This window comes from Coregonus lavaretus, assembly GCF_964263955.1.
Source record: "Coregonus lavaretus genome assembly, chromosome: 10".
Classification (NCBI taxonomy): domain Eukaryota; kingdom Metazoa; phylum Chordata; class Actinopteri; order Salmoniformes; family Salmonidae; genus Coregonus; species Coregonus lavaretus.
Window position 1 is genome coordinate 57,469,386 of NC_139997.1, and position 15,651 is coordinate 57,485,036.

The following is a 15,651-nucleotide window of genomic DNA, read 5'->3' on the forward strand; positions in this document are numbered from 1 at the left end:
GTGCCTGTAGTTCGTCCACTTTATTATCAAGCGATTATAAGTTGGCCAATAGTATCGATGGCAAAGGCAGATTAGCCACTCGTCGCCGGCTCCTTACCAAGCACCCCGATCTCCTTCCCCGATATCTCCTTTTCTTTCTACTGCGAATGACGGGGATGAGGGCCCTGTCGGGTGTCTGGAGCAAATCCCTCTTGTCCGACTCATAAAATAAACATTATTCGTCCAGTTCAAGGTGAGTAATCGTTGTTCTGATGTCCAGAAGCTCTTTTCGGTCATAAGAGACGGTAGCAGCAACATTATGTACAAAATAAGTTACAAACAATGCGAAAAACACACAAAATAGCACGGTTGGTTAAGAGTCCATAAAACGGCAGCCATCCACTCCGGCGCCATTATTCCTTTGTCTCATGCCCTCCTGCACACTTCTCACATCTAGGAATCTCCCTCATACACACTGCTGCAACATGCCCATAAACTTGACACCTAAAACACTGTAGTATTTCAGAACAAAAGCTCTCATGGGATAACTTACACTTCCTAACTTGTCCTTCTCAGGCAAAGACTCTACATCAAAACTCAGCAGGACAGACAATCACTTCTCCGTTTCCCCACACTCTCCACCGGTGGTCTGCGTCGCACCAAACGGCGGGCGTCACAGACACCGGCAATCTTACATTTCTGGTCCTCCTCAACACTTAATGCCACCTCTGTTATCACGCCTTTCAAAGGCGCCCTCCTCCGGAGAGCAAAGCAAGTCACAGTTATTGTCCCTAATCGCTTGATCGGTGGCGCCTACTCCCTCTGGACTGAAGAAACACAATAAATCATCGCTATTCCACTCAGAGTCACCAACTCAACAGTCCCCAACCTCTTCCCCACCCAACCTGACACCACATATGGATCAGCCAAAATGCAAGGATCGATTCTCTCCACAAATCTCACTCCCACTGGGCCAGAATCATCCTTTTCATCCTCGGGTCGAGGCCCGGTTTCTCGGCGGTCCTCACCGCAGGTACTACAGACATACTTTCATTAGGTTCCATGTCTGAGATACTAGAGCATGTATCCCTCTTTTTGCACTTGGCGCCAATCTTCTTTACCACACCGCTTCCCTCTACACTCAGCTCTTTCTCTGCGGTCATCACTGCACCTGCCCACAATTAATTGCCCTCACTCTCTTCACGTTCACTTTCCTTCTCTAACTCTTCCAAAAGTTCTGTGCGATCCTCCATTCCATATTCCCCTTTTCTAATTTTTTCCTTATTCGCTATCCTCTCCTTCACCAGATCTTCCAGAAGGCTTGTGTAATCCCCCACTCCATATTTATTCATAATATGTTCCACTTTCTTCCTTTTATCTTTGTCCGCCATCATCTTTCCTCTTGTCCAAGGCCGCTTAAGGCAAGCCTTCTCAACCAAACTACAGTATGTTCTCAACCTTACAGTAAAATACCCATAGACTTAGATAGACAACTCTAGTGCCCAAAAGCCTGTTTTAGCATGGGCAGCGCCATTGAGGACTTTCACCAACTGGGTCGGACTCACAGACGCCATAACGGGACAGATAAAAAGAAGAGTCCTTTAACTATCTCTATGAAAATACCTGGGAAAGGTGCACTAACTGAAGTGTAAGGAGGCGGGGGTCTGCCATGCAACCAAGCGTACTGATTGTTTGGGAAAATGGCAGTAGTGTGCTAGGAGATTGACAGGTGATGTGAAGGTGATGGTGAGAACATAGTTCGCTTGAGATGGCTGGCCTTTTTTTTACAATAATGAAGTTGAAATTATCCTTATTGTTAATCAAGTAAAACAGTAACTATGGGTTAGTGGTTAAGAGCATTGGGCCAGTAACCGAAAGATTGCTGGTTTGAATCCCAGAGCTGGCAAGGTGGAAAAATCTGCCATTCTGCCCTTGAGCAAGGCAGATAACCTGCAACAACTGCTCCCTGTGTGGAGATGATGTTGATTAAGGTAGCCCCCCACACCTCTCTGATTCAGAGGGGTTGGGTTAAATGTGGAAGACACATTTCGGTTGAATGCATTCAGTTGTGCAACTGACTAGGTATCCTGTTTCATCCTGCAAATTAATGAGGTATGTTCATAGTCTATTATTGCAATAAGATGTCATTTGAGGCTCCTTGGCATGAACAAAGTGGGAGATGATTTCTTTAGTTGTGATGTGAGATATAATGTTGTTGTTTTCTCTGGCCCTCTGTTGTTTATAGTAGTAAATGTTGTCTGAATCAACCAGTGGGTGAACTCAGTACCAAAGCCCTCAGAATTCTCTCTAAAACAAGAGCTTTGTTCAGAAGGAAGAGAATAAGATGACATTCAGGTCTGGGTAGAGAGAAAATTATAAATATAGACATTAATCTTTCTACACTGCATGTGATTTGCATAAACATTGACAATGCATATCATTTACTAAAAATACCCAAGTACACCCAAATGGAGAAAATTTGGAGCCACCACAAGCTGCTGCCTCTTTCTATATGAAGCTATCACTGGAGCCATGCAGTCTATGTATTAATACACTTATAAAATTACAGTCACAGCTTTTAGTTTGTATGCAAATTGCTCATCAATTACATTATGCATTCCTAATGTACAGGCTAAAAGTTTTTCCTGACCATGTGACCTGACAAGGAAAATCTCCTAGTGATGTGTGCTATGTATAATAATTTTGCCTTTGCATTCATTAGCAGTAAAAACAAAATATTTCATGCTGTGAGAGAGATTGAATGGTTGACTAAGTCTATGCTATTTTCTGTTGTATATAGAAACAGATAAAGTTACGTTTTTTCTAATTTTAATTGCGACATGGATTACGCCACAGATGACAAAAGTAGGTTGTCAGAAGTAACAGTGAGGTTGAAATGCATTTAAAACACTATGTCGCATCCAATTTTTAAACTGCCTCTGCTGGCATTGCGATACACTTCCTGCCGTCTCTTGTACAGGCACATAGAGCTTGTCTCAGCAGCTGTGAAATCGTCTCACACCGGAGAGCAAACCAGCTTTATAGTCCACTGAGCAGCACTAACCTGCAGATAAACTAGGGAGAGAGACAAACGCTGTGCTCTATCTGTCTAGCGCTAGCAACGCGTCACACCACTGCAGCAGCGCAGATAAGCAAGTGAAACGGAAGAGATGAGTTTTTGGATTGGCAAAGAAAGCAGCCTGGGCTCCTATCGGCCCCTTTCTCTGCTGCTTTCACTGACCTGCCCATCACAGCTCCTCTCAAATGTCACACAAACCCAAATTCAATTTCCGCCCGGTCTCTATTTGTGTACAGTGTAAATTGTTTAAACCCTATATAAAGTGTTTATTTAAGCGGATCTTGGTCTTTATAATATAGACCCTGTCTAGGTTAAGATGCTGAGCCTTTGTTGCGAAACAATAGAGTTATCTTCCTTTTTACTATAACAAACATATGTGTGAGCTAGCAAGGCAGGAAAACAAGGGTTAATCTAATCAAACTTCATCCACCTCTACCACCACCCACTCTTCCCCTCTGGGACTGCACTGTGGGATGGAGTCAGTCAAAAGAGGAGCCAGAAAACTGGATTGCAGTTCTAAAGAGTCACGGAGAACAACATATACCACACAACACAAAAAGTTAAAAACAAGTAAAACCTTTTACAGTGCTCTTGTAGTCTGTGAGAGCAATCATTAGGGCCGGGACGATACCAGTATCATGATACTCGTTAGTAACGTGGCAAGGAATTTAACTTATTTAGGAAAACAGCACTAATGTTGGAAACAAACATCATTATGTTGTCATCCAGAGTCACATTTATTTATTTTCCAAGCTATAGCACACAATATTTTACATTCGGCAGGTTTTCAAAGGACCAAAGAGTTAGGTCTGCTTCATGTTTGAATTTTTGCCATGGATATAAATATTGCAATACTGGTATCGTTCCAGCCCTAGCAATCATACTGTAATGTAGCACTTAAGGGAAAGGGGGATACCTAGTCAGTTGTACAACTGAATGCATCTTCCCCATTTAACCCCTCTGAATCAGAGAGGTGCGGGGGGCTACCTTACATTGACATCATCTGCACCCAGAGATCAGTTGTTGGGGGTTGACTGCCTTGCTCAGGGGCTGAACTACAGATTTTTACCTTGTCAGCTTGGGGATTTGATCCAGCAACCTTTCAGTTACTGGCCCAATGGTCCTACTCACCAGGCTACGGGGAATCACGTCTTGTCGTATTGTTACAAAACTCTGCTCTGGAGTATAGCCTTGAGGCGTCACACTACTGAGAAGGGCAGTGTGGCTTCTCTAGCCCTGAGCTCTGGCTTTAGCGTTAAAGAGTAAAGCAGCAGTGATTCATCTCTGGTCACATCCTGAAGAGTACAAGCCTCAGCGCATGCACTCACACACGCACGCACACACAAACACATTACACAGACACAGAGTCACAGACATAAACATTGGTGTGAAGTTTCCTAAAAGGCTTAAATATCTACCGACTGTGCAGTGCAGTATCCAGGCAACAGGGCTTGAATCAATGGCGGTGAGGTTGGGGGGGGGGGTGTCACTCGGATGTGTCATGAAGAAGTCAACGACCTTGAGTTCCTTGTCCAAGACTAAAGCGCCACGGCTAGATAAACAAATCGATGGAGCATTTGTCCCGCTTCATGGACATCTCACCGGAAATATACACCAAAAAAACCGATCCATTGTCAAAGAACCACTTATGTGCAGATCAAAGACTGTACATGGTCAAAATAAGCAAGCAAGTACACATTATGTAGTTATATTTGTTCATCTTTGGTTCAGACACGCGTGTCCTGGGCACATCCACCGCATCAACCAGACTCTGCATCATTAAGCAGTTAACATCTCCTACTTGCTGCATCTGTTTCTGATGGCACTGAAGTTGAGTGAAGGTTACAGTTGAGTGGATGCAAATTGAAGAGGAACACGCACCAGGGACTCATTTCCCATAGGAGACCATTGCATTTATATATACCCATCCAAGCACCAAATGTGCATTGAGGACGTACAGTTTACAGAATACAGTTTACACATCTAGAGGAGCTTCTGGCAGAATACCAAACAATGCATTTAACAGCTAAGAATAACAAACACAAATAAATCCACAGATGTTGTACGACAATTTCACATACCATATACAGCATGGCAACACTCATAGTCAGAGAGGAAACAGTACAGCAAACTTTAATTGGATGAGTCTGACTGTACAACATAATTCCAAACCATTTCAATTAATGCCACTCTGAACTGAGATAGGCTACATCTAACAAATATCAACAATACATCCAATAATAAAATGTATCCAGAATAATAGCTAGGCTTAACATCGATCAACTGTGCTTTATCTGTGTATTGTGAAAGTATGTGATGTTTATATTCATATTTTTTTGCCAAGTAGCCTACTGTATAGTTTGACTTGCTAAAGAGGTTCCACTTGTAAATACAAAACAAACATGAGAGAATGATGAACAGTACCTGAATGTGAGCTGTACATGTAAACGAACTTGGTCCATTTGTAGTGCTGGATCAGGGCAATCAGGGGCTCCTGGAGCTCCGGTCTCAGCTGGATTACAAACTGGTTGTTGGTTTCTATGGGGAAACTGGGTGTCACAAAGCAGACGTGGAGAGCCCCACAGAACGACATGAGCATGTTCATGGTCTTCCTGTCATACAGTCCGATGATGGCGTAGACTCCTTTGGAAAACTGTGAACAAACTGTGGAGAGGAAAAAGAAAGGAGAGGTGTTCACATCTGATTGTTTATTCATGGAAAAGACTGAACAGACAGCGAATCGGTGAGATATGAGAATGGGTGTAGGTATACATGTTAACTGTTAACTCCCCTAGAACAGAGATGGGACAGCCTTAAGTAGGCCCGCGGATCTTTTTTTTTTTTTAAGGAACACAGTCGGGGTCTCAACTTACTGTATGCACAAAGTGCAATTTGGAAATTTGGAAACAGTTTTTCTCTTGTTATGTCAGTCACTTATAGTCACTCAATTAGCCTGTGTCACGAAATTAAAAAAAAGATTGGTAAGTTAGTCTAGCCAGCTATCTAAACTTGTAGTAATCATGGTTGAATTACCGACCGGGCGGCCCCCATTGACTTTGTTAGTCACTCTCAGATATTATATTAAAAACTGCAAACATTTATCTCCACTCTATGGATCAGTAGAACTGCATGAAATGACATTGCTAAATCTTCTCTCTGCCCCATGGCAAAATGTGTAGAATTACAGCAAACTTGCTTTAAAACTGCAACATTTTCTCTACGACTCATTTGTAGAATTGCAAGAGGAAGCAGTCGTATTTGTATGAGAACATTGAAAAGAGATGGGGTAATTATCACATCAGGAATGCAACATAGTGTCATCCAAGCAAACAGGGAACATTTCCAGAACATTAGCTAAGATTCCCATTAAGTTCTAGTTAGGGTTTTATCTAAAGAATGTTTTTGATAACATTTTTTTATTTTATTATTATTTTAAATGAAATATCCTTGGATATTCTATGGATGTTATTGTTATACTTTCTGATGTAGACTCTAATGTTGGATCTTATTTTATTTAATTGTCACATGCTTCTTAAACAATAGGTGTAAACTAACAGTGAAATGCTTACTTATGGGCCCTTCCCAACAATGCAGAATACAATTAAAAAATAATAATATTAATAATATTAATAATATTAGAAAACATAGTAACACGAGGAATAAATACACAGTGAGCAATAATAGCTTGGCTATATACATGGGGTACCAGTACCGAGTTTGCGTACAGGGGTACAGCAGCATAACACCCTGCATCCCACTGCCTGCTTGACTCTGAAGCTAAGCAGGGTTGGTCCTGGATGGGAGACCAGATGCTGCTGCAAGTGGTGTTGGAGGGCCAGTAGAAGGCACTCTTTCCTCTGGTCTAAAAAAATAAATACATCAATGCCCCAGGGCAGTATTGGGGACATTACCCTGTGTAGGGTGCCGTCTTTCGTATGGGACGTTAAACGGGTGTCCTGACTCTGTGGTCACTAAAGATGCCATGGCACTTATCATAAGAGTAGGGGTGTTAACCCCGGTGTCCTGGCTAAATTCATACCATCATTTCCACCTAATCATCCCCAGCTTCCAACTGGCTCATTCCTCTCCCCTGTAACTATTCCCCAGGTAGTTGCTGTAAATGTGAACGTGTTCTCAGTCAACTTACCTGGTAAAATAAGGTTGAAATAAAACAAGTATATTATCTACATAGGAGTGAAGTGACTAGGCAACAGGTTAGATAATAGACAGTCGCAGTGTGTGTGAGTATGTGTTGGAGTGTCAGTGTGGGTAGAGTCCAGTGTGTGTGCATAGAGTCAAAAAGAGTTAGTGCATAAAGGGTCAAAGCAGATAGTCCGAGTAGCTATTTGGTTAACTATTTAGCAGTCTTTCGGCTTGGGGGTATTTGTATTTATTATCAATCCCCATTAGCTGCTGCCAAGGCACCAGCTACTCTTCCTGGGGTCCAGCAAAATTTCACAATTTCACAACACATTAAGTGTGTGCCATCAGGCCACTACTCTACTACCACATATCTACAACATAAAATCCATGTGTAGTGTGTCTATAGTGCATATGTTATCGTGTGTGTGTGTGTCTGTGCCTGTGTGTGTCTCTTCACAGTCCCCGCTTTTCCATAAGGTGTATTTTTTATAGTTTTTTAAAATCTGATTTCATGAGTTACAGTGCTTGATGTGAAATAGAGTTCCATGTAGTCATGGCTCTATGTAGTACTGTGCACCTCCCATAGTCGGTTCTGGACTTGGGGACTGTGAAGAGACCTCTGGTGGCATGTCTTGTGGGGTATGCAGGGGTGTCTGAGCTGTATGCTAGTGGTTTAAACAGACAGCTCGGTGCATTCAACATGTCCATGTCAATACTTCTCACAAATACAAGTAATGATGAAGTTAATCTCTCCTCTACTTTGAGCCAGGAGAGATTGACATGCATATTATTAATGTTAGCTCTCTGTGTACCAGTGTTGTAGTACTTGTCTCATATTGAGTGTCTCGGTCTTGTCTCAGTGTCGGATACATTTGTACTCGGTCTTGACTTGGTCTCGGACAGTGAGGACCGATACCAGAATTGTCAGCTTCCATTCAATCAGCCCATAAAACCGCCTTGCCAGGCCAAATATATACACTCCTTTCTTAAAACATTAATATCTTAACAGCCTTTATATCTATTATAGACATGTTTGCGCAGTGGCGAACCTATAGGCCTTCAGTGTGTGACAGGTTTGTGATTCTGAAATGACAGCAACCGTAATACCAGCGCACTCATGTAGGAGAGTGCACTGTTTGTAAAACACAAAGGGCCAGTGGTGTAGTGGAGGCTATACGCAGGTAGAAGCCATATACCCACTTTTTTCCGGTGGGCATTGCTTATATTACTTCTTAATCCCTATTGATGCATATCAAAGTAGTCTAGTGGAGGTATACGACTTATCAATTATGTAGTACAATAGAGAAATCATGCACAAAGTAGCCTACATAATCGCAAAGCATATGAAATACACTGCTCAAAAAAATTAAGGGAACACTAAAATAACACATCCTAGATCTGAATGAATGAAATAATCTTATGAAATACTTTTTTCTTTACATAGTTGAATGTGCTGACAACAAAATCACACAAAAATTATCAATGGAAATCACATTTATCAACCCATGGAGGTCTGGATTTGGAGTCACCCTCAAAATTAAAGTGGAAAACCACACTACAGGCTGATCCAACTTTGATGTAATGTCCTTAAAACAAGTCAAAATTAGGCTCAGTAGTGTGTGTGACCTCCACGTGCCTGTATGACCTCCCTACAATGCCTGGGCATGCTCCTGATGAGGTGGCGGATGGTCTCCAGAGGGATCTCCTCCCAGACCTGGACTAAAGCATCCGCCAACTCCTGGACAGTCTGTGGTGCAACGTGGCATTGGTGGATGGAGCGAGACATGATGTCCCAGATGTGCTCAATTGGATTCAGGTCTGGGGAACGGGCGGGCCAGTCCATAGCATCAATGCCTTCCTCTTGCAGGAACTGCTGACACACTCCAGCCACATGAGGTCTAGCATTGTCTTGCATTAGGAGGAACCCAGGGCCAACCGCACCAGCATATGGTCTCACAAGGGGTCGGAGGATCTCATCTCGGTACCTAATGGCAGTCAGGCTACCTCTGGCAAGCACATGGAGGGCTGTGCGGCCCCCCAAAGCGATGCCATCCCACACCATGACTGACCCACCGCCAAACCGGTCATGCTGGAGGATGTTGCAGGCAGCAGAACGTTCTCCACGGCGTCTCCAGACTCTGTCACGTCTGTCACGTGCTCAGTGTGAACCTGCTTTCATCTGTAAAGAGCACAGGGCGCCATTGGCGAATTTGCCAATCTTGGTGTTCTCTGGCAAATGCCAAACGTCCTGCACGGTGTTGGGCTGTAAGCACAACCCCCACCTGTGGACGTCGGGCCCTCATACCACCCTCATGGAGTCTGTTTCTGACCGTTTGAGCAGACACATGCACATTTGTGGCCTGCTGGAGGTCATTTTGCAGGGTTCTGGCAGTGCTCCTCCTGCTCCTCCTTGCACAAAGGCGGAGGTAGCAGTCCTGCTGCTGGGTTGTTGCCCTCCTACGGCCTCCTCCATGTCTCCTGATGTACTGGCCTGTCTCCTGGTAGCGCCTCCATGCTCTGGACACTACGCTGACAGACACAGCAAACCTTCTTGCTACAGCTCGCATTGATGTGCCATCCTGGATGAGCTGCACTACCTGAGCCACTTGTGTGGGTTGTAGACTCCGTCTCATGCTACCACTAGAGTGAAAGCACCGCCAGCATTCAAAAGTGACCAAAACATCAGCCAGGAAGCATAGGAACTGAGAAGTGGTCTGTGGTCACCACCTGCGAAACCAGTCCTTTATTGGGGGTGTCTTGCTAATTGCCTATAATTTCCACCTGTTGTCTATTCCATTTGCACAACAGCATGTGAAATGTATTGTCAATGAGTGTTGCTTCCTAAGTGGACAGTTTGATTTCACAGAAGTGTGATTGACTTGGAGTTACATTGTGTTGTTTAAATGTTCCCTTTATTTTTTTGAGCAGTGTATATTCACATGCGCGCCGCACACATAGCCTAGTTTCAGTGGAATATCATCTGCAGTCAGCAAGAGTGTGCAGCTCTCAACTGGTTTTGGAATGGAACAGCTCACAGAAGAATGACATCGGTAGCCTGTAAGGTAGGAAAGATGTTTCAACTTATGATATCTACCAGTAGATGCTAACTAAGGCAACAATGGGTATGCAAACCAGGTATTGAAAACGTTTATTTCGAAGTGTTGGTTATTAGGCTATTTGTGATGCGCAATCTGTCATCATGTGCCATTTTCATCAGGGGCGTAGACATGGATGGGGTTGACAGAGGCCCACCCACTGGGGTGCCAGGCCCTGACAGGCCCACCCAATCAGATTGATGTGGTTTAAGCATTGTTGTGGACTTAGACCATCACACTTTTGTCTTTTTTCTATTTAAAAAAAAGGGTGATTTTGAGAGTGAAAATCAGCAAGATCTATAGCAAAACTATAGACGTAGGATTTTTCACACAGGGTGTCTTTCCTTTGCTGGTTGGGCCGTTTGGGAACGTTTTGGCAAAATGTGAGTATACCCACTTCTCCAGTCACCACTACACCACTGCATAGGGCAGATGGGAAAACAGCAGTCACACACAGCATGATATTAAAGGATAAGTAGTCGATGATGTCACGATCGTCGTTAGATGAAGCGGACCAAGGCGCAGCGTGATATGCGTACATTCTTTTATTGCAGTACACAACACGAACCAAAACAACAAAACAAACGATACGTGAAGTCCTGGGTTGAACACAAACCTTCCGGAACAAGATCCCACAAAATAACCGTGCCAAACAGGCTGCCTAAGTATGGTCCCCAATCAGAGACAACAAGCTACAGCTGCCTCTGATTGGGAACCACCCTGGCCAACATAGATATACATGAACTAGAACACAAACCTAGAAAACTAAACAATAGAAAATCCACACCCTGGCTCAACATTTAATAGTCCCCAGAGCCAGGGCGTGACAGATGAACTCGGACATAATACGCCAGTAGGTCCCAATCACAAGAATAAAAAAACACAACCATTAAGCATTTCCCAATCGAAATGTACAACTATTACTTCCCATTGCAAAAAACATTTAACGTTTATCACACAAAGTAACCGGTGACCTAAAGTTTAAAGTGGAATTGACAGCGTTTTAACTACTTTGCAGATATGAAACAAACAGACAATAATAATATTCCCAGTTTTTGCCACAAAACCAACTTCATAAGAAGTTGTAAAAATAGGTTATATTTGACTCAACGTTCCATGACGTACACTAATGCATTGTTGGCAGAATAGATGGATGCAGTTCAATGCATGATTAATATAATTCATGCAGGTTGTAAATCACCTCTGGCCTGGCACATTGTTTGCTGCCTCCATTCGGGATGCACTGTTTCAGTTTCAATGACTCAATATTCTGGACAAAAACGGACAAATGTAACTAAGGCTGAGAATGTCAATACAATCAAACTAGCAAGGGCAATGATCACAAGTCAGTCATAACGTGACTAATAGGCTAGCGTATCTATTTATGTTGAATACTAACAACTAATGATCTAAAGTCGCGCTGTTGCAACTGCCTCTAAACACACAGTCCAGTTCAAAGTGAATGATGGCAGGCCTGTGTGACAATGGCTTGTTTGCATAAAGGCCTACTGTAGCTCTAATTGGCTATGGTGCACTGGTCTGCGTAGACTCCGGTCTTGGACGAGACAGATGGTTTTATTTGGTTTTATTTACTGCAGTGTCTATTAATTGTCCAAACGCACGCCCGCTTTCCCACTCTATATTGCTATAAGATTGTCACAAATGCCTTAGTAAAAAAGGGTAATATTCTTCCTGGGGGTGTATATGAACAGATTTTGTATAATATTTCACGTTGCTAAAATGCTGTCAGTTCCACTTTAAACCTTAAACAAATATGTTATGAACGTCATAAAAACAGACTTACTGTATTTGGAAATTGTGGAACATTGTGCAACATTGTGGGCATGTTCTGTGCAAACTATGTGAATATCATTAGAATATTCTTGCAGTATCCCAGACAACTCCTATAACTGAAATAAATATTCTGGGAACCTTTAAATAACTTAGACCAGGTGTTCTGTCAACATTCTTACAACACTATAAGAATGTCCTGTGCAACCTAACTTAAACATTGTATGAATGTCATCACAACTGAGTATATTTTGTGTTTTGGGAACCTATCTCTTGTAATGTACCCACACTGTTCCCACAACCTAATTAAATGTTCTGGGAACCTTTAAAGAACTCAGAAGGGCTGTTCTGTAAACATTCTAGCAACATCAAAGGAATGTTTTGTTCACCCTGATCCAAACATTATCTGAATGTCAGCGCAACTGGACAGTTTTAGTGTTTTGGAAACCCACAATGTTCTTAGCAGACTGTTCCCACAACATTTACATCTTAGTCATTTAGCAGACACTCTTATCCAGAGCAACTTACAGTTAGTGAGTGCATACAATATTATTATTATTATTTTTTCATACTGGCCCCCCGTGGGAAATGAACCCACAACCCTGGCGTTGCAAGCGCCATGCTCTACCAACTGAGCTACACGGGGCCACAACCTAATGAAACATTCTGGAAACCTTTAAAGAACAGACGGAATGTGTGTGGAATGGGATGTGTGTGACAGCTGTCTTTGCTGTCCTCCATTGATTCTCTAATATGGTGTTCTTTTTTATCTTATTCATGTCTCTGTTTGTCTGTGTACATATTTTATTTATTTCCATAGTGTGGCGCTGTCACGGTTTCGGCCGAGGCTGCTCCTCCTCCTGGTTCGGGCAGGCTTCGGCGGTCGTCGTCCCCGGAGTACTAGCTGCCACCGATCTATGTTTCATGTTCGTTTGGATTTGTCTGGATGTTGTACACCTGTGTCTTGTTAGTCCTCGTTAGTGTCCTATTTAGTTCTCGTTGTGTGTGCTTGTCGTTGTGTGTGATTGCGCTTCTGTTTCGTGTTTGGAGCTACATTTTCACTCCAGTGTTTTGGAGAGGTTATTTTGCACATGTTTGTGCGCCGTTTGTTTTGTCGCCTGTGTGCGCCGTGTATTCGCCTTCGGGCTTATTGTGCTTCTGTCTTTTATATATATTGCACTAAAGCCTTTGGACTGAGCCTCTGCGTCCTGCGCATGATTCATACACCACACCCACCTTCAGCACGCCTTGACAGAATCACACACCACAATGGAATCAGCAGGATCGGCAGTGACGCCTGTGTCGCTCGAGGAGCATCTCCGTGGGCAAGAGGGCCAGATAAGACAACTGGAGACCGCTCTACAGGAGGTAATCAACACCTTGCACCGATGGGAGGCCAGCAGGGTACCCACACCTCCACCTACCCTGCCCACCCCATCGGTCGGTCCACCAGTCCCAGGTTCGGAACCCAGGGGGATTCGGCTCTCGCTCCCGAGGGCGTATGACGGAACAGCTGCCGGGTGTCAGGGGTTCCTCCTGCAGGTGGAGCTCTACCTGGCCACTGTACACCCAGTGCCCTCGGGATACGAGAGCGTTTCCGCCCTCATCTCCTGTCTCACGGGCAAGGCGTTGGAGTGGGCTAACGCCGAGTGGAGGAAGATGGACGCCAACACCATCACCTACGCCGAGTTCTCCCGCCGCTTCAAGGCCGTGTTCGACCATCCACCTGAGGGAAAAGCGGCGGGGGAGCGTCTAGTCCATTTGAGACAGGGGAAGAGGAGCGCTCAGGTGTTCGCTCTAGAGTACCGGACTCTAGCGGCGGATGCAGGGTGGAATGAACGGGCTCTCATCGACCATTTTCGATGTAGCCTACGAGAGGACGTTCAACGTGAGTTGGCCTGCAGGGATACCCATCTTACCTTCGACCAGTTGGTCGATATGTCCATCCGTCTGGACACCCTGCTGGCCACCCGTGGACGTCCCGAGGGGAGTCCGTCCATTCCACCCTCCGGCACCTCCGAGCCGAGCCCTATGGAGCTCGGGGGTGCCGGCGCTAGAGAACGGAGGAGGAGCCCGAGGGGGCCTGTCTCCTGCACCAAGTGCGGTCGTGGAGGGCACACTGCGGCCAGGTGCTGGGGAGGGTTCTCCGGGGGAGAAGACAACAGGCCACGCACTGGGGGGGGCCTCCCAGGTGAGTAGACGTCCCACTTACCCAGAGCTTTCTGTTGCGCACTTTTGTATACCTGTTTGTTTTCCACAGGTTGCACCTCATTCCCAGCATAAGGCGCTAGTAGATTCAGGCGCAGCTGGGAATTTTGTTGATCGGAAGTTTTGTTTTGAGTTAGGGATCCCTCTCCTACCTGTTGACAAACCTTTTCCCGTTCATGCCTTAGATAGCCGCCCGTTGGGGTCGGGGTTGATCAGGGAGATCACAGCGCCACTTCGGATGTGTGCGCAGGGGGGTCATGAGGAGACTATACAGCTGTATCTGATCGACTCTCCTGCGTACCCAGTGGTGCTGGGGATTCCCTGGTTAAGCACCCATAACCCTGCTATTTCGTGGCAACAGAGGGCTCTCGATGGGTGGTCTGCTCAGTGCGAGGGGCGATGTCTGGGTGTTTCCGTGGGGGCGACTTCGGTGGAAAGTCCAAACCAAGTGCCCGCACTGCACATTCCGCCTGAATATGGGGATTTAGCTCTCGTGTTTAGCAAAACTAGGGCGACGCAGTTGCCTCCTCATAGACAGGGGGATTGTGCGATTGATCTCCAGGCAGGAGCAGCGCTCCCACGGAGCCATGTGTATCCTTTGTCTCAAGAGGAGAGAAAAGCTATGGAGACTTACATAGCCGAATCTTTGAGACAGGGATACATTCGGCCCTCCACTTCTCCCGCCTCCTCAAGCTTCTTTTTGTGAAAAAGAAAGATGGAGGGTTGCGCCCGTGCATTGATTACCGTGGTCTCAATCAGATTACTGTGAAATACAGTTATCCACTCCCTCTGATTGCGACCATGACGGAGTCATTGCATGGAGCGCGGTTTTTCACAAAACTGGATCTCAGGAGCGCGTATAACTTGGTGCGCATTAGGGAGGGTGACGAATGGAAGACAGCGTTTAGTACCACGTCAGGTCATTTCGAATATCTCGTCATGCCATATGGGTTGATGAATGCTCCATCAGTCTTCCAATCCTTCGTAGATGACATTTTCCGGGATATGCAGGGACAAGGGGTGGTCGTGTACATTGATGACATTCTGGTGTACTCGTCTACCCGAGCCGAGCATATAACCCTGGTGCGTCGTGTATTGAGGAGGCTGTTGGAGCACGACCTATATGTCAAGGCAGAGAAATGTCTGTTTTTCCAGGAGTCGGTCTCCTTTTTGGGTTATCGGTTGTCCGCGTCAGGGGTGAGAATGGAGGTGGATCGTGTGTCCGCTGTGCGTAATTGGCAAACCCCAACTACTGTAAAAGAGGTGCAGCAGTTTTTGGGCTTTGCGAATTACTACCGGAGGTTTATCCGGGGTTTTGGACAGGTGGCAGCTCCCATCACGTCCCTTCTGAAGGGG

General features: G+C 45.0%; 1 protein-coding gene across 1 annotated transcript in view; it reads right to left on the bottom strand.

Moving 5' to 3' along the window:
- The window catches only part of LOC311136242 (glutamate receptor 1-like), a gene marked incomplete at both ends in the record, with an annotated part of 108,270 nt that overhangs the window by 68,243 nt on the left and 24,376 nt on the right, over positions 1-15,651 (bottom strand). Inside the window, one exon of the mRNA XM_084170373.1 lies at positions 5,483-5,722. Coding sequence (XP_084026499.1) covers positions 5,483-5,722 — 240 coding nt within the window. The remainder of the gene's footprint in view (positions 1-5,482; positions 5,723-15,651) is intronic.